The sequence below is a fragment of the Cyclopterus lumpus genome, chromosome 9 (assembly GCF_009769545.1).
Source record: "Cyclopterus lumpus isolate fCycLum1 chromosome 9, fCycLum1.pri, whole genome shotgun sequence".
NCBI lineage: Eukaryota > Metazoa > Chordata > Actinopteri > Perciformes > Cyclopteridae > Cyclopterus > Cyclopterus lumpus.
The window spans coordinates 4,704,656-4,730,895 of record NC_046974.1 but is presented as its reverse complement, the minus strand read 5'-3'; the positions used below and the strand labels follow the sequence as shown (position 1 = coordinate 4,730,895).

Sequence of the window (26,240 nt, the reverse complement as noted above, 5' to 3'; positions counted from 1 at the left end):
GATTGCAGGGTGGGGGATTGCAGGGTGCAGGGTTGCAGGGTGTAGGGTTGCAGGGTGGAAGGTTGCAGGGTGCAGGATGGAGGGTTGCAGGGTGCAGGATTTTAGGGTGGAGGGTTTTAGGGTGGAGCGTTGCAGGGTGCAGGGTGGAGGGTTGCAGGGTGCAGGGTGGAGGGTTGCAGGGTGGAGGGTTGCAGGGTGCAGGGTGGGGTGTTGCAGGGTGGGGGGTTGCACGGTGGGGGGTTGCACGGTGCTGGGTGTGGGGTTACAGGGTGGGGGGTTGTGCCTGTTTGGCTGCCGGTGGTCAAACTCTGCCACAGCCTCTGTGTCTCCAACACCGTCTCTGGGCCGGTGAGGTTTATTTTGCTTCACACATCTGGAGTTGGAGGGTGCAGGGTGGGGGGTTGCAGGGTGGGGGGTTGCAGGGTGGCGGGTGGAGGGTTGCAGGGTGCAGGTTGGAGGGTTGCAGGGTGCTGGGTGGGGGGTTGCAGGGTGCAGGGTTGCAGGGTGGAGGGTTGCAGGGTGGAGGGTGGAGGGTTGCAGGGTGAGGGGTTGCAGGGTGGAGGGTTGCAGGGTGCAGGGTGGAGGGTTGCAGGGTGGGGGGTTGCAGGGTTGCAGGGTGGAGGGTTGCAGGGTGGAGGGTTGCAGGGTGCAGGGTGGAGGGTTGCAGGGTGGGGGGTTGCAGGGTGCAGGGTGGAGGGTTGCAGGGTGGGGGGTTGCACGGTGCTGGGTGGGGGGTTGCAGTGTGCAGGGTTGCAGGGTGGGGGGTTGCAGGGAGCAGGGTTGCAGGGTGGAGGGTTGCAGGGTGCAAGGTGGAGGGTTGCAGGGTGCAGGGTTGCAGGGTGGAAGGTTGCAGGGTGCAGGGTCGCAGGGTGGAGGGTTGCAGGGTGCAGGGTGGAGGGTTGCAGGGTGGAGGGTTGCAGGGTGGGGGATTGCAGGGTGGGGGATTGCAGGGTGGAGGGTTGCAGGGTGCAGGGTTGCAGGGTGGAAGGTTGCAGGGTGCAGGGTGGAGGGTGGAGGGTTGCAGGGTGCAGGGTTTTAGGGTTGAGGGTTTTAGGGTGGAGGGTTGCAGGGTGCAGGGTCGCAGGGTGGAGGGTTGCAGGGTGGAGGGTGGAAGGTTGTAGGGTGGAGGGTTGCAGGGTGCAGGGTTTTAGGGTAGAGGGTTTTAGGGTGGAGGGTTGCAGGGTGCAGGGTGGGGGGTTGCAGGGTGGGGGGTTGCAGGGTGGAGGGTGGAGGGTTGCAGGGTGCGGGTGGAGGGTTGCAGGGTGGGGGGTTGCAGGGTGGAGGGTTGCAGGGTGGAGGGTTTTAGGGTGGAGGGTTTTAGGGTGGGGGGTTGCAGGGTGCAGGGTCGCAGGGTGGAGGGTTGCAGGGTGCAGGGTGGAGGGTTGCAGGGTGCAGGGTGGAGGGTTGCAGGGTGGGGGATTGCAGGGTGGGGGATTGCAGGGTGGAGGGTTGCAGGGTGCAGGGTTGCAGGGTGGAAGGTTGTAGGGTGCAGGGTGGAGGGTTGCAGGGTGCAGGGTTTTAGGGTAGAGGGTTTTAGGGTGGAGGGTTGCAGGGTGCAGGGTGGGGGGTTGCAGGGTGGGGGGTTGCAGGGTGGAGGGTGGAGGGTTGCAGGGTGCGGGTGGAGGGTTGCAGGGTGGGGGGTTGCAGGGTGGAGGGTTGCAGGGTGGAGGGTTGCAGGGTGCAGGGTGGAGGGTGGAGGGTTGCAGGGTGCAGGGTGGGGGGTTGCAGGGTGGGGGATTGCAGGGTGCTGGGTGGGGGGTTACAGGGTGGGGGGTTGCAGGGTGCAGGGTTGCAGGGTGGAGGGTTGCAGGGTGCAGGGTGGGGGGTTGCAGGGTGCAGGGTTGCAGGGTGGAGGGTTGCAGGGTGCAGGGTGGAGGGTTGCAGGGTGGAGGGTTGCAGGGTGGGGGGTTGCAGGATGCAGGGTTGCAGGGTGGAAGGTTGCAGGGTGCAGGGTGGAGGGTGGAGGGTTGCAGGGTGCAGGGTGGAGGGTGGAGGGTTGCAGGGTGGAGGGTTGCAGGGTGGGGGGTTGCAGGGTGCAGGGTGGAGGGTGGAGGGTTGCAGGATGCATGGTTTCAGGGTGGAGGGTTGCAGGTTTCAGGGTGGAGGGTTGCAGGGTGGGGGGTTGCAGGGTGCAGGGTCGCAGGGTGGAGGGTTGCAGGGTGCAGGGTGGAGGGTTGCAGGGTGGGGGATTGCAGGGTGGGGGATTGCAGGGTGGAGGGTTGCAGGGTGCAGGGTTGCAGGGTGCAGGGTGGGGGGTTGCAGGGTGGGGGATTGCAGGGTGCTGGGTGGGGGGTTACAGGGTGGGGGGTTGCAGGGTGCAGGGTTGCAGGGTGGAGGGTTGCAGGGTGCAGGGTGGGGGGTTGCAGGGTGCAGGGTTGCAGGGTGGAGGGTTGCAGGGTGCAGGGTGGAGGGTTGCAGGGTGGAGGGTTGCAGGGTGGGGGGTTGCAGGATGCAGGGTTGCAGGGTGGAAGGTTGCAGGGTGCAGGGTGGAGGGTGGAGGGTTGCAGGGTGGAGGGTTGCAGGGTGGGGGGTTGCAGGGTGCAGGGTGGAGGGTTGCAGGATGCATGGTTTCAGGGTGGAGGGTTGCAGGGTGCAGGGTGGAGGGTTGCAGGGTGGGGGGTTGCAGGGTGCAGGGTCGCAGGGTGGAGGGTTGCAGGGTGCAGGGTGGAGGGTTGCAGGGTGGGGGATTGCAGGGTGGGGGATTGCAGGGTGGAGGGTTGCAGGGTGCAGGGTTGCAGGGTGGAAGGTTGCAGGGTGCAGGGTGGAGGGTTGCAGGGTGCAGGGTTGCAGGGTGCAGGGTGGAGGGTTGCAGGGTGCAGGGTTGCAGGGTGCAGGGTGGAGGGTTGCAGGGTGGGGGGTTGCAGGGTGGAGGGTTGCAGGGTGGAGGGTTGCAGGGTGGGGGGTTGCAGGATGCAGGGTTGCAGGGTGGAGGGTTGCAGGAAGCAGGGTGGAGGGTTGTAGGGTGGGGGGTTGCAGGGTGGGGGGTTGTAGGGTGGAGGGTTGCAGGGTTGCAGGGTGGAGGGTTGCAGGGTGCAGGGTGGAGGGTTGCAGGGTGCAGGGTGGAGGGTTGCAGGGTGCAGGGTTGCAGGGTGGGGGGTTGCAGGGTGGAGGGTTGCAGGGTGGAGGGTTGCAGGATGCAGGGTTGCAGGGTGGAGGGTTGCAGGAAGCAGGGTGGAGGGTTGTAGGGTGGGGGGTTGCAGGGTGGGGGGTTGTAGGGTGGAGGGTTGCAGGGTTGCAGGGTGGAGGGTTGCAGGGTGCATGGTGGAGGGTGGAGGGTTGCAGGGTGCAGGGTGGGGGGTTGCAGGGTGGAGGGTTGCAGGGTGCAGGGTGGAGGGTTGCAGGGTGGAGGGTTGCAGGGTGCAGGGTGGGGGGTTGCAGGCTGCAGGGTGGAGGGTTGCATGGTGGGGGGTTGCAGGGTGGAGGGTTGCAGGGTGGGGGGTTGCAGGGTGGAGGGTTGCAGGGTGGGGTGTTGCAGGATGCAGGGTGGAGGGTTGCAGGGTGGGGGGTGGAGGGTTGCAGGGTGGAGGGTTGCAGGGTGGGGGGTTGCAGGATGCAGGGTTGCAGGGTGGAGGGTTGCAGGGTGCAGGGTGGAGGGTTGCAGGGTGGGGGGTTGCAGGGTGGGGGGTTGCAGTGTGGAGGGTTGCAGGGTTGCAGGGTGCAGGGTGGGGGGTTGCAGGGTGGAGAGGGAGGGTTGCAGGGTGCAGGGTGGAGGGTTGCAGGGTTGGGGGTTGCACAGTGCAGGGTGGAGGGTTGCAGGGTGCAGGGTGGAGGGTTGCAGGGTGGAGGGTTGCACGGTGCTGGGTGGGGGGTTACAGGGTGGGGGGTTGTGCCTGTTTGGCTGCCGATGGTCAAACTCTGCCACAGCCTCTGTGTCTCCAACACCGTCTCTGGGCCGGTGAGGTTTATTTTGCTTCACACATCTGGAGTTGGAGGGTGCAGGGTCGGGGGTTGCAGGGTGGGGGGTTGCAGGGTGGGGGGTTGCAGGGTGGAGGGTTGCAGGGTGGAAGGTTGCAGGGTGCAGGGTGGAGGGTGGAGGGTTGCAGGATGCAGGGTTGCAGGGTGGAGGGTTGCAGGGTGCAGGGTGGGGGGTTGTGCCTGTTTGGCTGTCGGTGGTCAAACTCTGCCACAGCCTCTGTGTCTCCAACACCGTCTCTGGGCCGGTGAGGTTTATTTTGCTTCACACATCTGGAGTTGGAGGGTGCAGGGTGGGGGGTTGCAGGGTGGAGGGTTGCAGGGTGGAAGGTTGCAGGGTGCAGGGTGGAGGGTTGCAGGGTGCAGGGTTGCAGGGTGGAGGGTTGCAGGGTGCAGGGTGGAGGGTTGCAGGGTGCAGGGTGGAGGGTTGCAGGGTGGAGGGTGGAGGGTTGCAGGGTGCAGGGTTTTAGGGTGGAGGGTTGCAGGGTGCAGGGTGGAGGGTTGCAGGGTGCAGGGTGGAGGGTTGCAGGGTGCAGGGTGGGGGGTTGCAGGGTGGGGGGTTGCAGGGTGGAGGGTGGAGGGTTGCATGGTGCAGGGTGGAGGGTTGCAGGGTGGGGGGTTGCACAGTGCAGGGTGGAGGGTTGCAGGGTGGGGGGTTGCACGGTGCTGGGTGGAGGGTTACAGGGTGGGGGGTTGTGCCTGTTTGGCTGCCGGTGGTCAAACTCTGCCACAGCCTCTGTGTCTCCAACACCGTCTCTGGGCCGGTGAGGTTTATTTTGCTTCACACATCTGGAGTTGGAGGGTGCAGGGTGGGGGGTTGCAGGGTGGGGGGTTGCAGGGTGGAGGGTTGCAGGGTGGAAGGTTGCAGGGTGCAGGGTGGAGGGTTGCAGGGTGCAGGGTTGCAGGGTGGAGGGTTGCAGGGTGCAGGGTGGAGGGTTGCAGGGTGGGGGGTTGCAGGGTGGAGGGTTGCAGGGTTGGGGGTTGCAGGGTGGAGGGTGGAGGGTTGCAGGGTGCAGGGTGGAGGGTTGCAGTGTGGAGGGTTGCAGGGTGGAGGGTTGCAGGGTGCAGGGTTGCAGGCTGCAGGGTGGAGGGTTGCATGGTGGGGGGTTGCAGGGTGGAGGGTTGCAGGGTGGGGGGTTGCAGGGTGGAGGAGTTGCAGGGTGCTGGGTGGAGGTTTGCAGGGTGCAGGGTGGAGGGTTGCAGGGTGGGGGGTTGCAGGGTGGGGGGTTGCAAGGTGGAGGGTTGCAGGGTGGGGGGTTGCAGGTTGCAGGGTGCAGGGTGGAGGGTTGCAGGGTGCAGGGTGGAGGGTTGCAGGGTGCAGGGTGGGGGGTTGCAGGGTGGAGGGTTGCAGGGTGCAGGGTGGAGGGTTGCAGGGTGGGGGGTTGCAGGGTGGAGGGTTGCAGGGTAGGGAGTTGCAGGGTGCTGGGTGGAGGGTTGCAGGGTGGGTGATTGCAGGGTGCAGGGTGGAGGGTTGCAGGGTGGAGGGTTGCAGGGTGGGGGGTTGCAGGGTGCTGGGTGGGGGGTTACAGGGTGCAGGGTGGAGGGTTGCAGGGTGCAGGGTGGAGGGTTGCAGGGTGGGGGGTTGCAGGGTGGGGGGTTGCAAGGTGGAGGGTTGCAGGGTTGCATGGTGGAGGGTTGCAGGGTGCTGGGTGGGAGGTTGCAGGGTGCAGGGTTGCAGGGTGCAGGGTGGAGGGTTGCAGGGTGCAGGGTGGAGGGTTGCAGGGTGCAGGGTGGGGGGTTGCAGGGTGAAGGGGTGCAGGGTGGAGGGTTGCAGGGTGCAGGGTGGGGGGTTGTGCCTGTTTGGCTGCCGGTGGTCAAACTCTGCCACAGCCTCTGTGTCTCCAACACCGTCTCTGGGCCGGTGAGGTTTATTTTGCTTCACACATCTGGAGTTGGAGGGTGCAGGGTGGAGGGTTGCAGGGTGGAAGGTTGCAGGGTGCAGGGTGGAGGGTTGCAGGGTGCAGGGTTGCAGGGTGGAGGGTTGCAGGGTGCAGGGTGGAGGGTTGCAGGGTGCAGGGTGGAGGGTTGCAGGGTGGAGGGTGGAGGGTTGCAGGGTGCAGGGTTTTAGGGTGGAGGGTTGCAGGGTGCAGGGTGGAGGGTTGCAGGGTGCAGGGTGGAGGGTTGCAGGGTGCAGGGTGGGGGGTTGCAGGGTGGAGGGTGGAGGGTTGCATGGTGCAGGGTGGAGGGTTGCAGGGTGGGGGGTTGCACAGTGCAGGGTGGAGGGTTGCAGGGTGGGGGGTTGCACGGTGCTGGGTGGGGGGTTACAGGGTGGGGGGTTGTGCCTGTTTGGCTGCCGGTGGTCAAACTCTGCCACAGCCTCTGTGTCTCCAACACCGTCTCTGGGCCGGTGAGGTTTATTTTGCTTCACACATCTGGAGTTGGAGGGTGCAGGGTGGGGGGTTGCAGGGTTGGGGGTTGCAGGGTGGAGGGTTGCAGGGTGGAAGGTTGCAGGGTGCAGGGTGGAGGGTTGCAGGGTGCAGGGTTGCAGGGTGGAGGGTTGCAGGGTGCAGGGTGGAGGGTTGCAGGGTGGGGGGTTGCAGGGTGGAGGGTGGAGGGTTGCAGGGTTGGGGGTTGCAGGGTGGAGGGTGGAGGGTTGCAGGGTGCAGGGTGGAGGGTTGCAGTGTGGAGGGTTGCAGGGTGGAGGGTTGCAGGGTGCAGGGTGGAGGGTTGCAGGGTGGGGGGTTGCAGGGTGGAGGGTGGAGGGTTGCAGGGTTGGGGGTTGCAGGGTGGAGGGTGGAGGGTTGCAGGGTGCAGGGTGGAGGGTTGCAGTGTGGAGGGTTGCAGGGTGGAGGGTTGCAGGGTGCAGGGTTGCAGGCTGCAGGGTGGAGGGTTGCATGGTGGGGGGTTGCAGGGTGGAGGGTTGCAGGGTGGGGGGTTGCAGGGTGGGGGGTTGCAAGGTGAAGGGTTGCAGGGTTGCAGGGTGGAGGGTTGCAGGGTGCTGGGTGGGGGGTTGCAGGTTGCAGGGTGCAGGGTGGAGGGTTGCAGGGTGCAGGGTGGAGGGTTGCAGGGTGCAGGGTGGGGGGTTGCAGGGTGGAGGGTTGCAGGGTGCAGGGTGGAGGGTTGCAGGGTGGGGGGTTGCAGGGTGGAGGGTTGCAGGGTAAGGAGTTGCAGGGTGCTGGGTGGAGGGTTGCAGGGTGGGTGATTGCAGGGTGCAGGGTGGAGGGTTGCAGGGTGGAGGGTTGCAGGGTGGGGGGTTGCAGGGTGCTGGGTGGGGGGTTACAGGGTGCAGGGTGGAGGGTTGCAGGGTGCAGGGTGGAGGGTTGCAGGGTGGGGGGTTGCAGGGTGGGGGGTTGCAAGGTGGAGGGTTGCAGGGTTGCAGGGTGGAGGGTTGCAGGGTGCTGGGTGGGAGGTTGCAGGGTGCAGGGTTGCAGGGTGCAGGGTGGAGGGTTGCAGGGTGCAGGGTGGAGGGTTGCAGGGTGCAGGGTGGGGGGTTGCAGGGTGGAGGGGTGCAGGGTGGAGGGTTGCAGGGTGGGGGGTTGCACGGTGCTGGGTGGGGGGTTGCAGGGTGGAGGGTTGCAGGGTGGAGGGTTGCAGGGTGGGGGGTTGCAGGGTGGAGGGTTGCAGGGTGGAGGGTTGCAGGGTGCAGGGTGGAGGGTTGCAGGGTGGGGGGTTGCAGGGTGGGGGGTTGCAGGGTGGAGGGTTGCAGGGTGGAGGGTTGCAGGGTGCAGGGTGGAGGGTTGCAGGGTGCAGGGTGGAGGGTTGCAGGGTGGGGGGTTGCAGGGTGGGGGGTTGCAGGGTGGAGGGTTGCAGGATGGAGGGTTGCAGGGTGCAGGGTGGAGGGTTGCAGGGTGGGGGATTGCAGGGTGCAGGGTGGAGGGTTGCAGGGTGGAGGGTTGCAGGGTGGGGGGTTGCATGATGCAGGGTTGTAGGGTGGAGGGTTGCAGGGTGGGGAGTTGCAGGGTGCTGGGTGGAGGGTTGCAGGGTGGGGGGTTGCAGGATGGAGGGTTGCAGGGTAGGGAGTTGCAGGGTGCTGGGTGGAGGGTTGCAGGGTGGGTGATTGCAGGGTGCAGGGTGGAGGGTTGCAGGGTGAAGGGTTGCAGGGTGGGGGGTTGCAGGGTGCTGGGTGGGGGGTTACAGGGTGCAGGGTGGAGGGTTGCAGGGTGCAGGGTGGAGGGTTGCAGGGTGGGGGGTTGCAGGGTGGGGGGTTGCAAGGTGGAGGGTTGCAGTGTTGCAGGGTGGAGGGTTGCAGGGTGCTGGGTGGGAGGTTGCAGGGTGCAGGGTTGCAGGGTGCAGGGTGGAGGGTTGCAGGGTGCAGGGTGGAGGGTTGCAGGGTGCAGGGTGGGGGGTTGCAGGGTGAAGGGGTGCAGGGTGGAGGGTTGCAGGGTGGGGGGTTGCACGGTGCTGGGTGGGGGGTTGCAGGGTGGAGGGTTGCAGGGTGGAGGGTTGCAGGGTGGGGGGTTGCAGGGTGGAGGGTTGCAGGGTGGAGGGTTGCAGGGTGCAGGGTGGAGGGTTGCAGGGTGGGGGGTTGCAGGGTGGGGGGTTGCAGGGTGGAGGGTTGCAGGGTGGAGGGTTGCAGGGTGCAGGGTGGAGGGTTGCAGGGTGCAGGGTGGAGGGTTGCAGGGTTGGGGGTTGCAGGGTGGGGGGTTGCAGGGTGGAGGGTTGCAGGGTGCAGGGTGGAGGGTTGCAGGGTGGGGGATTGCAGGGTGCAGGGTGGAGGGTTGCAGGGTGGAGGGTTGCAGGGTGGGGGGTTGCATGATGCAGGGTTGTAGGGTGGAGGGTTGCAGGGTGGGGAGTTGCAGGGTGCTGGGTGGAGGGTTGCAGGGTGGGGGGTTGCAGGATGGAGGGTTGCAGGGTAGGGAGTTGCAGGGTGCAGGGTGGAGGGTTGCAGGGTGGGGGGTTGCAGGGTGGGGGGTTGCAGGGTGGAGGGTTGCAGGGTTGCAGGGTGGAGGGTTGCAGGGTGCTGGGTGGGGGGTTGCAGGGTGGAGGGTTGCAGGGTGGAGGGTTGCAGGGTGGGGGGTTGCAGGGTGGAGGGTTGCAGGGTGGAGGGTTGCAGGGTGCAGGGTGGAGGGTTGCAGGGTGGGGGGTTGCAGGGTGGGGGGTTGCAGGGTGGAGGGTTGCAGGGTGGAGGGTTGCAGGGTGCAGGGTGGAGGGTTGCAGGGTGCAGGGTGGAGGGTTGCAGGGTGGGGGGTTGCAGGGTGGGGGGTTGCAGGGTGGAGGGTTGCAGGGTGGAGGGTTGCAGGGTGCAGGGTGGAGGGTTGCAGGGTGGGGGATTGCAGGGTGCAGGGTGCCTGTTTGTGCCTGTTTGGCTGCCGGTGGTCAAACTCTGCCACAGCCTCTGTGTCTCCAACACCGTCTCTGGGCCGGTGAGGTTTATTTTGCTTCACACATCTGGAGTTGGAGGGTGCAGGGTGGGGGGTTGCAGGGTGGAGGGTGGAGGGTTGCAGGGTGGAAGGTTGCAGGGTGCAGGGTGGAGGGTTGCAGGGTGGAGGGTTGCAGGGTGCAGGGTGGAGGGTTGCAGGGTGCAGGGTGGAGGGTTGCAGGGTTGCAGGGTGGAGGGTTGCAGGTTGCAGGGTGGGGGGTTGCAGGCTGCAGGGTGGAGGGTTGCAGGGTGGAGGGTTGCAGGGTGGGGGGTTGCAGGATGCAGGGTTGCAGGGTGGAGGGTTGCAGGGTGCAGGGTGGAGGGTGGAGGGTTGCAGGGTGGAGGGTTGCAGGGTGGGGGGTTGCAGGGTGGAGGGTTGCAGGCTGCAGGGTGGGGGGTTGCAGGGTGGAGGATGGAGGGTTGCAGGGTGCAGGGTGGAGGGTTGCACGGTGCAGGGTGGGGGGTTGCAGGCTGCAGGGTGGAGGGTTGCAGGGTGGGGGGTTGCAGGATGCAGGGTTGCAGGGTGGAGGGGTGCAGGGTGGAGGGTGGAGGGTTGCAGGGTGGGGGGTTGCAGGGTGGGGGGTTGCAGGGTGGAGGTGGAGGGTGGAGGGTTGCAGGGTGCAGGGTGGGGGGTTGCAGGGTGGAGGGTTGCAGGGTGCAGGGTGGGGGGTTGCACAGTGCAGGGTGGAGGGTTGCAGGGTGCAGGGTGGAGGGTTGCACTGTGCTGGGTGGGGGGTTGCACTATGCCACAGCCTCTGTGTCTCCAACACCGTCTCTGGGCCGGTGAGGTTTATTTTGCTTCACACATCTGGAGTTGGAGGGTGCAGGGTGGGGGGTTGCAGGTTGGGGGGTTGCAGGGTGGAGGGTTGCAGGGTGGAAGGTTGCAGGGTGCAGGGTGGAGGGTGGAGGGTTGCAGGGTGCAGGGTTGCAGGGTGGAGGGTGGAGGGTTGCAGGGTGGAGGGTTGCAGGGTGGGGGGTTGCAGGGTGGAGGGTGGAGGTTTGCAGGGTGCAGGGTGGAGGGTTGCAGTGTGGAGGGTTGCAGGGTGGAGGGTTGCAGGGTGCAGGGTGGGGGGTTGCAGGCTGCAGGGTGGAGGGTTGCAGGGTGCAGGGTTGCAGGGTGGAGGGTTGCAGGGTGGAGGGTTGCAGGGTGCAGGGTTGCAGGGTGGAAGGTTGCAGGGTGCAGGGTGGATTGTTGCAGGGTGGGGGGTTGCAGGGTGGAGGGTTGCAGGGTGGGGGGTTGCACGGTGCAGGGTGGAGGGTTGCAGGGTGCAGGGTGGAGGGTTGCAGGGTGGAGGGTTGCAGGGTGCTGGGTGGGGGGTTACAGGGTGCAGGGTGCAGGGTTGCAGGGTGCAGGGTGGAGGGTTGCAGGGTGGGGGGTTGCAGGGTGGGGGGTTGCAGGGTGGAGGGTTGCAGGGTTGCAGGGTGGAGGGTTGCAGGGTGGAGGGTGGAGGGTTGCAGGGTGGAGGGTTGCAGGGTGCAGGGTTGCAGGGTTGCAGGGTGGAGGGTTGCAGGGTGGAGTGTTGCAGGGTGGGGAGTTGCACGGTGCAGGGTGGAGGGTGGCAGGGTGCAGGGTGGAGGGTTGCAGGGTGGGGGGTTGCACGGTGCTGGGTGGGGGGTTACAGGGTGGGGGGTTGTGCCTGATTGGCTGCCGGTGGTCAAACTCTGCCACAGCCTCTGTGTCTCCAACACCGTCTCTGGGCCGGTGAGGTTTAGGGTGGAAGGGTGGAAGGTTGCAGGGTGCAGGGTGGAGGGTTGCAGGGTGCAGGGTTTTAGGGTGGAGGGTTGCAGGGTGGAGGGTTGAGGGTTGCAGGGTGCAGGGTTGCAGGGTGGAGGGGTGCAGGGTGGAGGGTGGAGGGTTGCAGGGTGCAGGGTGGAGGGTGGAGGGTTGCAGGGTGCAGGGTTGCAGGGTGGGGGATTGCAGGGTGCTGGGTGGGGGATTACAGGGTGGGGGGTTGCAGGATGCAGGGTTGCAGGGTGGAGTGTTGCAGGGTGCAGGGTGGAGGGTTGCAGGGTGGGGGGTTGCAGGTTGGGGGGTTGCAGTGTGGAGGGTTGCAGGGTGCAGGGTTGCAGGGTGGAGGGTTGCAGGGTGGTGGGTTGCAGGGTGCAGGGTGGAGGGTTGCAGGGTGCAGGGTGGAGGGTGGAGGGTTGCAGGGTGCAGGGTGGGGGGTTGCAGGCTGCAGGGTGGAGGGTTGCATGGTGGGGGGTTGCAGGGTGGAGGGTTGCAGGGTGGGGGGTTGCAGGGTGGAGGGTTGCAGGGTGGAGGGTTGCAGGATGCAGGGTTGCAGGGTGGAGGGTTGCAGGGTGGAGGGTTGCAGGGTGGAGGGTTGCAGGGTGGAGGGTTGCAGGTTGCAGGGTTGCAGGGTGGAGGGTTGCAGGGTGGAGGGTTGCAGGGTGCAAGGTGGAGGGTTGCAGGGTGCAGGGTTGCAGGGTGGAAGGTTGCAGGGTGCAGGGTGGAGGGTGGAGGGTTGCAGGGTGGAGGGTGCAGGGTTGCAGGGTGCAGGGTGGAGGGTTGCAGGGTGGGGGGTTGCAGGGTGCAGGGTTGCAGGGTGGATGGGTGCAGGGTGGAGGGTTGCAGGGTGCAGGGTGGAGGGTGGAGGGTTGCAGGGTGCAGGGTGGGGGGTTGCAGGGTGGGGGATTGCAGGGTTCTGGGTGGGGGGTTACAGGGTGGGGGGTTGCAGGGTGCAGGGTTGCAGGGTGGAGGGTTGCAGGGTGGAGGGTGGGGGGTTGCAGGCTGAAGGGTGGAGGGTTGCAGGGTGGGGGGTTGCAGGGTGGAGGGTTGCAGGGTGGAAGGTTGCAGGGTGCAGGGTGGAGGGTTGCAGGGTGCAGGGTGGAGGGTTGCAGGGTGGAGGGTTGCAGGGTGGGGGGTTGCAGGGTGGAGGGTTGCAGGATGCATGGTTGCAGGGGGGAGGGTTGCAGGGTGCAGGGTGGAGGGTTGCAGGGTGGGGGGTTGCAGGGTGGAGGGTTGCAGGATGCAGGGTCGCAGGGTGGAGGGTTGCAGGGTGCAGGGTGGAGGGTTGCAGGGTGCAGGGTGGAGGGTTGCAGGGTGGGGGATTGCAGGGTGAGGGATTGCAGGGTGGAGGGTTGCAGGGTGCAGGGTTGCAGGGTGGAAGGTTGCAGGGTGGAGGGTGGAGGGTTGCAGGGTGCAGGGTTGCAGTGTGGAGGGTTGCAGGGTGGAGGGTTGCAGGGTGCAGGGTGGGGGGTTGCAGGCTGCAGGGTGGAGGGTTGCATGGTGGGGGGTTGCAGGGTGGAGGGTTGCAGGGTGGGGGGTTGCAGGGTGGAGGGTTGCAGGGTGGGGTGTTGCAGGATGCAGGGTGGAGGGTTGCAGGGTGGGGGGTTGCAGGGGGCAGGGTGGAGGGTTGCATGGTGGAGGGTGGAGGGTTGCAGGGTGGAGGGTTGCAGGGTGGGGGGTTGCAGGATGCAGGGTTGCAGGGTGGAGGGTTGCAGGGTGCAGGGTGGAGGGTTGCAGGTTGGGGGGTTGCAGGGTGCAGGGTGGAGGGTTGCAGGGTGCAGGTTGGAGGGTTGCAGGGTGCAGGGTTGCAGGGTGGAAGGTTGCAGGGTGCAGGGTGCAGGGTGGAGGGTGGAGGGTTGCAGGGTGGAGGGTTGCAGGGTGCAGGGTGGAGGGTTGCAGGGTGCAGGGTGGAGGGTTGCAGGGTGCAGGGTTGCAGGGTGGAAGGTTGCAGGGTGCAGGGTGGATGGTGGAGGGTTGCAGGGTGCAGGGTGGAGGGTGGAGGGTTGCAGGGTGGAGGGTTGCAGGGTGGGGGGTTGCAGGGTGCAGGGTGGAGGGTTGCAGGGTGGGGGGTTGCAGGATGCAGGGTGGAGGGTTGCAGGATGCATGGTTGCAGGGTGGAGGGTTGCAGGGTGCAGGGTGGAGGGTTGCAGGGTGGGGGGTTGCAGGGTGGAGGGTTGCAGGGTGCAGGGTCGCAGGGTGGAGGGTTGCAGGGTGCAGGGTGGAGGGTTGCAGGGTGGGGATTGCAGGGTGGGGGATTGCAGGGTGGAGGGTTGCAGGGTGCAGGGTTGCAGGGTGGAAGGTTGCAGGGTGCAGGGTGGAGGGTGGAGGGTTGCAGGGTGCAGGGTTTTAGGGTGGAGGGTTTTAGGGTGGAGGGTTGCAGGGTGCAGGGTGGAGGGTTGCAGGGTGCAGGGTGGGGGGTTGCAGGGTGGGGGGTTGCAGGGTGGAGGGTAGAGGGTTGCAGGGTGCAGGGTGGGGGGTTGCAGGGTGGGGGGTTGCAGGGTGGAGGGTGGAGGGTTGCAGGGTGCAGGGTGGAGGGTTGCAGGGTGGGGGGTTGCAGGGTGGAGGGTTGCAGGGTCGCAGGGTGGAGGGTTGCAGGGTGGAGGGTTGCAGGGTGCAGGGTGGGGGGTTGCAGGGTGGGGGATTGCAGGGTGCTGGGTGGGGGGTTACAGGGTGGGGGGTTGCAGGGTGCAGGGTTGCAGGGTGGAGGGTTGCAGGGTGGAGGGTTGCAGGGTGCAGGGTGGAGGGTTGCAGGGTGCAGGGTGGAGGGTTGCAGGGTGCAGGGTTGCAGGGTGGAAGGTTGCAGGTTGCAGGGTGCAGGGTGGAGGGTGGAGGGTTGCAGGGTGCAGGGTGGAGGGTGGAGGGTTGCAGGGTGGAGGGTTGCAGGGTGGGGGGTTGCAGGGTGCAGGGTGGAGGGTTGCAGGGTGGGGGGTTGCAGGATGCAGGGTGGAGGGTTGCAGGATGCATGGTTGCAGGGTGGAGGGTTGCAGGGTGCAGGGTGGAGGGTTGCAGGGTGGGGGTTGCAGGGTGGAGGGTTGCAGGGTGCAGGGTCGCAGGGTGGAGGGTTGCAGGGTGCAGGGTGGAGGGTTGCAGGGTGGGGGATTGCAGGGTGGGGGATTGCAGGGTGGAGGGTAGCAGGGTGCAGGGTTGCAGGGTGGAAGGTTGCAGGGTGCAGGGTGGAGGGTTGCAGGGTGCAGGGTTTTAGGGTGGAGGGTTTTAGGGTGGAGGGTTGCAGGGTGCAGGGTGGAGGGTTGCAGGGTGCAGGGTGGGGGGTTGCAGGGTGGGGGGTTGCAGGGTGGAGGGTAGAGGGTTGCAGGGTGCAGGGTGGGGGGTTGCAGGGTGGGGGGTTGCAGGGTGGAGGGTTGCAGGGTCGCAGGGTGGAGGGTTGCAGGGTGGAGGGTTGCAGGGTGCAGGGTGGAGGGTTGCAGGGTGCAGGGTGGGGGGTTGCAGGGTGGGGGATTGCAGGGTGCTGGGTGGGGGGTTACAGGGTGGGGGGTTGCAGGGTGCAGGGTTGCAGGGTGGAGGGTTGCAGGGTGGGGGGTTGCAGGATGCAGGGTTGCAGGGTGGAAGGTTGCAGGGTGCAGGGTGGAGGGTTGCAGGGTGGAGGGTGGAGGGTTGCAGGGTGGAGGGTTGCAGGGTGGGGGGTTGCAGGGTGGAGGGTTGCAGGATGCATGGTTGCAGGGGGGAGGGTTGCAGGGTGCAGGGTGGAGGGTTGCAGGGTGGGGGGTTGCAGGGTGGAGGGTTGCAGGGTGCAGGGTCGCAGGGTGGAGGGTTGCAGGGTGCAGGGTGGAGGGTTGCAGGGTGGGGGATTGCAGGGTGAGGGATTGCAGGGTGGAGGGTTGCAGGGTGCAGGGTTGCAGGGTTGAAGGTTGCAGGGTGGAGGGTGGAGGGTTGCAGGGTGCAGGGTTGCAGTGTGGAGGGTTGCAGGGTGGAGGGTTGCAGGGTGCAGGGTGGGGGGTTGCAGGCTGCAGGGTGGAGGGTTGCATGGTGGGGGGTTGCAGGGTGGAGGGTTGCAGGGTGGGGGTTGCAGGGTGGAGGGTTGCAGGGTGGGGTGTTGCAGGATGCAGGGTGGAGGGTTGCAGGGTGGGGGGTTGCAGGGGGCAGGGTGGAGGGTTGCATGGTGGAGGGTGGAGGGTTGCAGGGTGGAGGGTTGCAGGGTGGGGGGTTGCAGGATGCAGGGTTGCAGGGTGGAGGGTTGCAGGGTGCAGGGTGGAGGGTTGCAGGGTGGGGGGTTTCAGGGTGGGGGGTTGCAGTGTGGAGGGTTGCAGGGTGCAGGGTTGCAGGGTGGAGGGTTGCAGGGTGGAGGGTTGCAGGGTGCAGGGTGGAGGGTTGCAGGGTGCAGGGTGGAGGGTTGCAGGGTGCAGGGTTGCAGGGTGGAAGGTTGCAGGGTGCAGGGTGCAAGGTGGAGAGTTACAGGGTGGGGGGTTGTGCCTGTTTGGCTGCCGGTGGTCAAACTGTGCCACAGCCTCTGTGTCTCCAACACCGTCTCTGGGCCGGTGAGGTTTATTTTGCTTCACACATCTGGAGTTTTGTCGGTGGAGGAATTAATTAGTAGTCACGGGACTTTACTGAAGAACATCTGACTTAATTCAGCTGGACTGTCCAGAGATGTTGACGTTGGAGGAGTTTGTCAATGTGATAATGAAAAAAATGTGATTTAAAGTTTTAAAATTAATTATTGTCTTTTGTTATAAACTGGTTGCATAATTATTTTTTAATGATTTGTATTCTTAGTAATTTGTCTCATGAATATTTCACAGATGTTTGTAAAGAAACAACCTCACACAGAAGATTCAGATTAAAATTTTTTTTATTTACACGTCATTAATCATCATCCAACTGATGCACATTTATAAAGATATAGTTGATTAAATGAAAAAATATTTTTTTTAACTAAATGATCAGAAACATTGTTATATATCGTTTATGTCACTGCTCATGTAAAAACTACAAAAATCAACATAAACAGTATAAATAATTACAGACTGAATAAAAACCCATTTACATTTTTATGATTCATACTGTTAACCTGATTTTAGAATTGTATATGCTGTACGTATTTTGGATTTTAAGATATTATATTTACACTTTACACTTGTTAAACATCAATTTCCATCAGAATGAATAAAGTTTGATCTAATCTTAAAATAAAACTCAATTAAAACAGTTCTTTTTACACAGAATAAAACAAGGTAAAATATATAATATCATAAAACAATATAATGACCAGATTACTACACACTTTTATATTTAAAGTTATATGATGATGTCATACAGTTAACATTTATTTTTATAGATTGATTTTTTAATCATTTGTTTAACAACAGATCCTTAAAACTTAATTTCTTAATTTATTTAGAAAGATATATTTCAGATTAAAATAATATTTAGTTTTTTTACAGTAAATTGCATGCAAAGAATAAAAACAAATTATTAATTTGCAACATTAGAGACAATAAAGAAAAACATTTTAAATCATAAAGATATAATAAAACAGTCAGAATGTGTTTTGATTCTCTGAACCTCTGAGACTCTGAGTGTAAAGTGTAAAACACTGAAGTTATTACATTTAAAATGAAATAAGTCAACAGAAATAAATCTTATAGATTAAAACTGATGTCTGATGATGATCAAAGTTAAAGAAACACAACTGGAAACAAAGTATTTGGTTTAGTGGATTCACTAAATGTGAGATTGAGTTCTGATGAAACAAGATGCTGATTTAGTTATTATTGAATAATCATTTGTTTCTGTGTGGAAGTTTATGATCTGATGATGTGATACAGTTTGAGTATTACATATATCAGTTTTGTCACAACCGTCACTAGACGGTAGTGCTTTTATTTTTGTTGTCTTGTCACTTCCTGTTTTACTTTGAAATCATCCTCCTGTGTCATGTTTGCTGTCTTTACTTCCTCATATGTGATTACCTCTCCCTGCCCTGATGTGTTTCACCTGTGTCTCGTTAACTCCCCTCCCAGTGTGTATATATACTCTGTGCTTCACTTGTCTCGTTGCCAGTTCGTTTTTCTTCACCTGAGAGTGAACTTACCAGCGTTTTTCCTGCCTGATATCCTGTTCTGATTCCGACGTCCCTTCGTTTCCGAGTAAGCCCGATCCCTGCCTGTACCTCTGCCGAGTTTGACTGCCTTCCTGTGAATGACCCTGGACTGTTTACGTTGACGATTCTACTCTCCCCTGAGTGAGACAGCTGCTCTCACCACAGCGGGTCATAGCCTTGCTGACCGGCCTCAGTCCCTCCCCAGTTACATCGGGAGAACCTTCGGCGGTCCTTCTCCAGAGACTCTATCCTGTTACAATATTACCTTTATCAATAAAGGAATCCTTGTGAACTTTACTCTCTGCCTCGGGTCGTGCATTTGGGTTCTTTCATTAGTGCTCCGGCATGACAAGTTTATGTTATAACTGTTGATTGTATTGATTATATCAATGAGATGTTGACACACAGTGAAGTCTAAATAAACACAAACATGTCTGAACATCACAGAGAAATATCAGTTTGACAGATTTTGATTTCAGCAGTTTTAGCATCACCAGCATTTCCAATAATAAAATATGGGAAGAGTTCCCCATTGAAAGTGTCTCTGAGTGTGGATGTGAGTCATGTCTTCAGGGTTGTAGAAGGACACCTCCCCCCTGTCATAGTCCAGCTGGACTCTGATCCTCTGGAGACTCTTCTTCACTCTGAGAGTCTGACCAGCTCCATTAGTGTATTTACCATTGTTATGAAATAAACACCAGAATCCATCTTCTGGAGAAGCAGATATCTCTCCGTTCCTGTCAACTGACTCTTTAACCAAACCTACAAACCAGAAAGGATGGTCTCCCACCTCCACATCCCAGCTGTGTTTCCCTGAGCTGAAGCCCTCAGATCCCAGAACCTCTGAATACTTAGTGGACCTTTCTGGATTGTCAGGAAGTTTCTGCTTTGTGTCTCCACGTCTCACACTGGTCAGATCATCAGACAGATGGAGAAAGGGCTGTGCAGTGTTTGGGTCCAGAATGACAGGACTGAAGTGGACCTTGTCCTTCATCTTCTCCCAGACTCTGAAGGACAGGTTGCCCAGGTGTTTGGCCACATCTATCAGCACTCCTGAGACCAGCTGTGGATCTGACCGTGAGCTCTGGACTCTGGCTCTGGTCTGAGTGGGTTTATAACTGCTGAGGAAGGACACGTTGTGTTTCTGCAGGTCTTCTTCAACAGCAGAGATGCTGTCTGACAGAGAGGAGATCTGCTCCTGAATCATCTCCATCTCTCTGCTGATGGTCTTCCTCTTCTGCTCCTCTTCCTCCCTCAGAGCTGCCAGTCTGAACTCCTCTTCCTCTTTCAGGAACTGGTGGAGCTTGTTGAACTCTGCTCTGATCTGCCTCTCTGTGGACAACAGCTGCTCCTTGGAGTGTTGAATCACTTCCTGGTATGTTTCCTCCACTTCTTCATATTCGTCCCTCTTGTCCTGCAGAGACTCCAAGTCAGATCTCAGCTGGTCCTTCAGGTCACTGACTGCTTGTTCTAGAGGAACCACCTTGTGACTCTGGTGGAGATGAAACTCACAGACAGGACACACAGCTTTCTGCTCGTCCTCACAGAACAGTTGAGTCTCTTCTCCATGTTTACTACACACCACCTCCACCTTCTTCTCTCCTTCTTCTGTCTCAGAGGATACAGTTTTATATCTCTCAGCAAAGGAGTCAGCCAGTTGCTTGAGTACAAAGTTCACATGTGTATCCTTTGAGGATTTCCTTTTACAAATGGGACAGTTTGTGTTTCCAGCTTGTTTCCAGAATAGTTCCAGGCAGCTTGAACAGAAGCTGTGGTTGCAGCTCAGAGACACAGGATCTCTGAACGTCTCTGAACAAACGTGACAGTTCAGGTATCTTTCAAAAAGAACTATTTTCTGAGCCATTTGTCTCGGTATATAAATGATCCTTCAATATCAAGACTCACCAGGTTACTGTCCCGTCTCTTCACTGCTTTAAATACTCCGACCGTGTGTTTTCCAGCAGAGATCTCAGTCCCTGTATTGGCGTCTCAGCTCTGTTCAACAATGACAACATCTACTTTTATTTTCAATAACCTGTGTGACAGGTTTAATTAACAGGAAGAAATGCTGCTATGTCATGTAGTCATCAGCAGGTGGAGTCATGATGTCTTTCTGAGGTAAACTTTCTCTTATGATTAAATACAAATTCCATATTTAAGCAGTTGTTGTTTTAAAGTTGAACTCAAAACTAATTTCTAGTTTTTTGTTCCACTAAATAAAATGATAACTGATCATAAAATGCCACAAACAAGGAGAAGAGTGTTGTGTTGAGGACTGAACATGTCAACAGGCTCACTGACACTAAACCAGTTTCACAGCATATTTCATTTTTTCAGCAGCTGTAAGATGTTCTGATAAAATGTCTAAAAGACTGTGTTCATTTCCTCCAGGTGGACTAAATACTGATCACACTCTTCACCTGCACTTATAAGAACCAACGCTGAGGTTTTAATCTGATTTGCTTATCTCATATTCTATATTCATCAAAGTCAAAGGGGCCAAATGTTTAGTGTGATTTATTTAGTGAGTATTTATAAAAACATGAGATCAAACTCACTAATATGACTATTGGTTTTCAACATTGTCTTTCAGTTAATGTACAAAAAGCAATCATGAAATATACGTAGTCTAAAGTCTTTAAACCTGAATTAGTTTTAACTTTCTGTCTCATTAATTCATTCACTCTATTACTGACATTAAGAGTTAAAAGACTTTATCTCATCACGCATTAGTTGATATTATTTTCACAAGATGAACTAAAATATCTAAATAATCAATAAAAAAACAGATCCCACCTCATCCCTAATTGTCACTATGAATAAACAGAGAGACTCCCCCTCCAGATCTGTTCCCTCTTACATGGTGAGCTGAGTTATATTTTGGTATTTTAAAGATGTCTCTTGAGTCCTCAGTCAGCCATGTTTCTGAAAAATCACGTTTCAGTGACGATAAATAATGAATTAATTGTGTCATAATTGACTTCTCATATTCAGATGAAAAGTAGAGAACGTATTCCGTCGCAGAGAAACACATAAGTTATTAAGATGAGTTCCATCATAAAAACTACAGAGGTTAAACATCAAGTGATGAAAAAAAAAATGTAAAACTGCAGATTATATTTACTGTAATAATCAATTAATGTGGCATCATATAAATATATTTTACCCATCTTTCCAGCTCCGCTAGAGATTAACACAAAGGTGGATTTTGAGAGAACGCTGATACGTGAACGCTGATTAGCAAGAACTGTAAAGTGCATTTGACTTTATTTATTCCTGCTTATTGACCAAAGCTTCACACTGACTCTCTCTTTACGGATTATAATACAGAGTAACGGCCGTTAGAGAACCATGAAGGTATACACGAGGTTCTAAAAGCTTTTTATGCTCCGTTATCAAACACATTTAAACATTTGCACAGTGGAGGGGGGATGGGGGGGGGGGGGGAACAAACATACCAGATTGGGAGCAAACTTAATTCTGATAAACGCATTTGGTGTTTCTTATTTTATGGAGGGTTGCACGGTGGGGGGTTGCAAGGTGGAGGGTTGCAGGGTGGGGGGATGCAGGGTGGGGGGTTGCAGGGTGGAGGGTTGTGCCTGTTTGGCTGCCGGTGGTCAAACTCTGACACAGCCTCTGTGTCTCCAACACCGTCTCTGGGCCGGTGAGGTTTATTTTGCTTCACACATCTGGAGTTGGAGGGTGGGGGTTTGCAGGGTGGAGGGTGGAGGGTTGCAGGGTGGAAGGTTGCAGGGTGCAGGGTGGAGGGTGGAGGGTTGCAGGGTGCAGGGTTGCAGGGTGGAGGGTTGCAGGGTGGGGGGTTGCAGGGTGGAGGGTTGCAGGGTGGGGGGTTGCAGGGTGCAGGGTGGAGGGTTGCAGGGTGGGGGGTTGCAGGGTGCAGGGTGGAGGGTTGCAGTGTGGAGGGTTGCAGGGTGGAGGGTTGCAGGGTGCAGGGTGGGGGGTTGCAGGCTGCAGGGTGGAGGGTTGCATGGTGGGGGGTTGCAGGCTGCAGGGTGGAGGGTTGCTGGGTGGGGGGTTGCAGGGTGGAGGGTTGCAGGGTGGGGTGTTGCAGGATGCAGGGTGGAGGGTTGCATGGTGGGGGGTTGCAGGGTGGAGGGTTGCTGAGTGGGGGGTTGCAGGTTGCAGGCTGCAGGGTGGAGGGTTGCATGGTGGGGGGTTGCAGGGTGGAGGGTTGCAGGGTGGGGGGTTGCAGGGTGGGGGGTTGCAGGATGCAGGGTGGAGGGTTGCACGGTGCAGGGTGGAGGGTTGCAGGGTGGAGGGTTGCAGGGTGCAAGGTGGAGGGTTGCAGGGTTGCAGGGTTGCTGCGTAGGGGGTTGCAGGGTGGAGGGTTGCAGGGTGGGGTGTTGCAGGATGCAGGGTGGAGGGTTGCATGGTGGGGGGTTGCAGGGTGGAGGGTTGCAGGGTTCAGTGTGGGGGGTTGCAGGCTGCAGGGTGGAGGGTTGCAGGGTGGAGGGTTGCAGGGTGCAAGGTGGAGGGTTGCAGGGTTGCAGGGTGCAGGGTGGAGGGTTGCAGGGTGCAGGGTTGCAGGGTGGAAGTTTGCAGGGTGCAGTGTGGAGGGTTGCAGGGTGGAGGGTTGCAGGGTGCAGGGTGGAGGGTGGAGGGTTGCAGGGTGCAGGGTGGAGGGTTGCAGGGTGGGGGGTTGCAGGGTGGAGGGTGGAGGGTTGCAGGGTGCAGGGTGGAGGGTTGCAGTGTAAAGGGTTGCAGGGTGGAGGGTTGCAGAGTGCAGGGTGGGGGGTTGCAGGCTGCAGGGTAGAGGGTTGCACGGTGGGGGGTTGCAGGGTGGAGGGTTGCAGGGTGGGGGGATGCAGGGTGGGGGGTTGCAGGGTGGGGGGTTGCAGGGTGGAGGGTTGCAGGGTGGGGTGTTGCAGGGTGGAGGGTGGAGGGTTGCAGTGTGGAGGGTTGCAGGGTGGAGGGTGGAGGGTTGCAGGGTGGGGGGTTGCAGGGTGCAGGGTGGAGGGTTGCATGGTGGGGGGTTGCAGGATGCAGGGTGGAGGGTTGCAGGATGCATGGTTGCAGGGTGGAGGGTTGCAGGGTGGAGGGTTGCAGGGTGGGGGGTTGTAGGGTGGAGGGTTGCAGGGTGCAGGGTTGCAGGGTGGAGGGTTGCAGGGTGTTTGGCTGCCGGTGGTCAAACTCTTCCACAGCCTCTGTGTCTCCAACACCGTCTCTTGGCCGGTGAGGTTTATTTTGCTTCACACATCTGGAGTTGGAGGGTGAAGGGTGGGGGGTTGCAGGGTGGAGGGTGGAGGGTTGCAGGGTGGAAGGTTGCAGGGTGGAGGTTGGAGGGTTGCAGGGTGGAGGGTTGCAGGGTGCAGGGTGGAGGGTGGAGGGTTGCAGGGTGCAGGGTGGAGGGTTGCAGGGTGGGGGGTTGCAGGGTGGAGGGTTGCAGGGTGGAGGGTGGAGGGTTGCAGGGTTTTAGGGTGGAGGGTTTTAGGGTGGAGGTTGGAGGGTTGCAGGGTACAGGGTTGCAGGGTGGAGGGTTGCAGGGTGCAGGGTGGAGGGTGGAGGGTTGCAGGGTGCAGGGTGGAGGGTTGCAGGGTGGAGAGTTGCAGGGTGTTTGGCTGCCGGTGGTCAAACTCTGCCACAGCCTCTCTGTCTCCAACACCGTCTCTGGGCCGGTGAGGTTTATTTTGCTTCAAACATCTGGAGTTGGAGGGTGCAGGGTGGGGGGTTGCAGGGTGGAGGGTGGAGGGTTGCAGGGTGGAAGGTTGCAGGGTGGAGGTTGGAGGGTTGCAGGGTGCAGGGTGGAGGGTTGCAGGGTGGGGGGTTGCAGGGTGGAGGGTGGAGGGTTGCAGGGTGGAGGGTGGAGGGTTGCAGGGTGCAAGGTGGAGGGTTGCAGGGTGGGGGGTTGCAGGGTGGAGGGTTGCAGGGTGCAGGGTTGCAGGGTGCATGGTGGAGGGTTGCAGGGTGCAGGGTGGAAGGTTGCATGCTGGGGGGTTGCAGGGTGGAGGGTTGCTGGGTGGGGGGTTGCAGGGTGGAGGGTTGCAGGGTGGGGTGTTGCAGGGTGCAGGGTGGAGGGTTGCAGGGTGGAGGGTTGCAGGGTGCAGTGTGGAGGGTGGAGGGTTGCAGGGTGCAGGGTGGAGGGTTGCAGGGTGCAGGGTTGCAGGGTGGAAGGTTGCATGCTGGGGGGTTGCAGGGTGGAGGGTTGCTGGGTGGGGGGTTGCAGGGTGGATGGTTGCAGGGTGGGGTGTTGCAGGGTGCAGGGTGGAGGGTTGCAGGGTGGAGGGTTGCAGGGTGCAGGGTGGAGGGTGGAGGGTTGCAGGGTGCAGGGTGGAGGGTTGCAGGGTGCAGGGTTGCAGGGTGCAGGGTTGCAGGGTGGAAGGTTGCAGGGTGCAGGGTGCAGGGTGGAGGGTTGCAGGGTGCAGGGTTTTAGGGTGGAGGGTTGCAGGGTGGAGGGTTGCAGGGTGCAGGGTGGAGGGTTGCAGGGTGGGGGGTTGCAGGGTGCAGGGTCGAGGGTTGCAGGTTGGGGGGGTGCAGGATGCAGGTTGGAGGGTTTTTAGGATGCATGGTTGAAGGGTGGAGGGTTGCAGGGTGAGGGGTTGCAGGGTGGGGGGTTGCAGGGTGGAGGGTGGAGGGTTGCAGGGTGGAAGGTTGCAGGGTGGAGGTTGGAGGGTTGCAGGGTGCAGGGTTGCGGGGTGGAGGGTTGCAGGGTACAGGGTGGAGGGTTGCAGGGTGCAGGGTGGAGGGTTGCAGGGTGGGGGTTGCAGGGTGGAGGGTGGAGGGTTTCAGGGTGGAGGGTTGCAGGGTGGGGGGTTGCAGGGTGCAGGGTGGAGGGTTGCATGGTGGGGGGTTGCAAGATGCAGGGTGGAGGGTGGAGGGTTGCAGGATGCATGGTTGCAGGGTGGAGGGTTGCAGGGTGCAGGGTGGAGGGTTGCAGGGTGGGGGGTTGCAGGGTGGAGGGTTGCAGGGTGCAGGGTTGCAGGGTGGAGGGTTGCAGGGTGTTTGGCTGCCGGTGGTTAAACTCTCCCACAGCCTCTGTGTCTCCAACACCGTCTCTTGGCCGGTGAGGTTTATTTTGCTTCAAACATCTGGAGTTGGAGGGTGCAGGTTGGGGGGTTGCAGGGTGGGGGGTTGCAGGGTGGAGGGTGGAGGGTTGCAGGGTGGAAGGTTGCAGGGTGGAGGTTGGAGGGTTGCAGGGTGCAGGGTTGCAGGGTGCAGGGTGGAGGGTTGCAGGGTGCAGGGTGGAGGGTTGCAGGGTGGGGGGTTGCAGGGTGGAGGGTTGCAGGGTGGAGGGTGGAGGGTTGCAGGGTGCAGGGTGGAGGGTTGCAGGGTGCAGGGTTGCAGGGTGGAGGGTTGCAGGGTGGAGGGTTGCAGGGTGGGGTGTTGCAGGATGCAGGGTGGAGGGTTGCATGGTGGGGGGTTGCAGGGTGGAGGGTTGCAGGGTTCAGTGTGGGGGGTTGCAGGCTGCAGGGTGGAGGGTTGCAGGGTGGAGGGTTGCAGGGTGCAAGGTGGAGGGTTGCAGGTTGGGGGGGTGCAGGATGCAGGTTGGAGGGTTTTTAGGATGCATGGTTGAAGGGTGGAGGGTTGCAGGGTGAGGGGTTGCAGGGTGGGGGGTTGCAGGGTGGAGGGTGGAGGGTTGCAGGGTGGAAGGTTGCAGGGTGGAGGTTGGAGGGTTGCAGGGTGCAGGGTTGCGGGGTGGAGGGTTGCAGGGTACAGGGTGGAGGGTTGCAGGGTGCAGGGTGGAGGGTTGCAGGGTGGGGGGTTGCAGGGTGGAGGGTGGAGGGTTGCAGGGTGGGGGGTTGCAGGGTGCAGGGTGGAGGGTTGCATGGTGGGGGGTTGCAAGATGCAGGGTGGAGGGTTGCAGGATGCATGGTTGCAGGGTGGAGGGTTGCAGGGTGCAGGGTGGAGGGTTGCAGGGTGGGGGGTTGCAGGGTGGAGGGTTGCAGGGTGCAGGGTTGCAGGGTGGAGGGTTGCAGGGTGTTTGGCTGCCGGTGGTTAAACTCTCCCACAGCCTCTGTGTCTCCAACACCGTCTCTTGGCCGGTGAGGTTTATTTTGCTTCACACATCTGGAGTTGGAGGGTGCAGGGTGGGGGGTTGCAGGGTGGAGGGTTGCAGGGTGGAAGGTTGCAGGGTGGAGGTTGGAGGGTTGCAGGGTGCAGGGTTGCAGGGTGGAGGGTTGCAGGGTGCAGGGTGGAGGGTTGCAGGGTGGGGGGTTGCAGGGTGGAGGGTGGAGGGTTGCAGGGTGCAGGGTTTTAGGGTGGAGGGTTTTAGTGTGGAGGGTTGCAGGGTGGAGGGTGGAGGGTTTGCAGGGTGCAGGGTGCAGGGTGGAGGGTGGATGGTTTCAGGTTGGAAAGTTGCAGGGTGCAGGGTGGAGGGGTGGAGGGTTGCAGGGTGCAGGGTGGAGGGTTGCAGGGTGCAGGGTTGCAGGGTGCAGGGTGGAGGGTTGCAGGGTGCAGGGTGGAGGGTTGCAGGGTGGGGGGTTGCAGGGTGGAGGGTTGCAGGGTGGAGGGTGGAGGGTTGCAGGGTGCAGGGTGGAGGGTTGCAGGGTGCAGGGTTGCAGGGTGGAGGGTTGCAGGGTGCAGGGTGGAGGGTGGAGGGTTGCAGGGTGCAGGGTGGAGGGTGGAGGGTTGCAGGGTGCAGGGTTTTAGGGTGGAGGGTTTTAGTGTGGAGGGTTGCAGGGTGCAGGGTGGAGGGTGGAGGGTTTGCAGGGTGCAGGGTGCAGGGTGGAGGGTGGATGGTTTCAGGTTGGAAAGTTGCAGGGTGCAGGGTGGAGGGGTGGAGGGTTGCAGGGTGCAGGGTGGAGTGTTGCAGGGTGGGGGGTTGCAGGGTGGAGGGTTGCAGGGTGCAGGGTTGCAGGGTGGAGAGTTGCAGGGTGTTTGGCTGCCGGTGGTCAAACTCTGCCACAGCCTCTGTGTCTCCAACACCGTCTCTGGGCCGGTGAGGTTTATTTTGCTTCAAACATCTGGAGTTGGAGGGTGCAGGGTGGGGGGTTGCAGGGTGGGGGGTTGCAGGGTGGAGGGTGGAGGGTTGCAGGGTGGAAGGTTGCAGGGTGGAGGTTGGAGGGTTGCAGGGTGCAGGGTTGCAGGGTGCAGGGTGGAGGGTTGCAGGGTGCAGGGTGGAGGGTTGCAGGGTGGGGGGTTGCAGGGTGGAGGGTTGCAGGGTGGAGGGTGGAGGGTTGCAGGGTGCAGGGTGGAGGGTTGCAGGGTGCAGGGTTGCAGGGTGGAGGGTTGCAGGGTGCAGGGTGGAGGGTGGAGGGTTGCAGGGTGCAGGGTGGAGGGTTGCA

The 26,240-nt window shown here is 60.6% G+C and overlaps 1 protein-coding gene across 1 annotated transcript; it reads right to left on the bottom strand.

The window, feature by feature from the left end:
- Nucleotides 1–15,765: 15,765 nt before the first annotated feature.
- On the bottom strand, nucleotides 15,766–19,024 carry LOC117736690 (zinc-binding protein A33-like). The gene is given in 3 exon segments (XM_034542193.1): nucleotides 15,766–16,017; nucleotides 17,377–17,551; nucleotides 17,553–19,024. Coding segments are annotated over 2 exon segments (1,422 nt in total). The 5' UTR covers nucleotides 18,863–19,024; the 3' UTR covers nucleotides 15,766–16,017; nucleotides 17,377–17,439.
- Nucleotides 19,025–26,240: the final 7,216 nt, after the last annotated feature.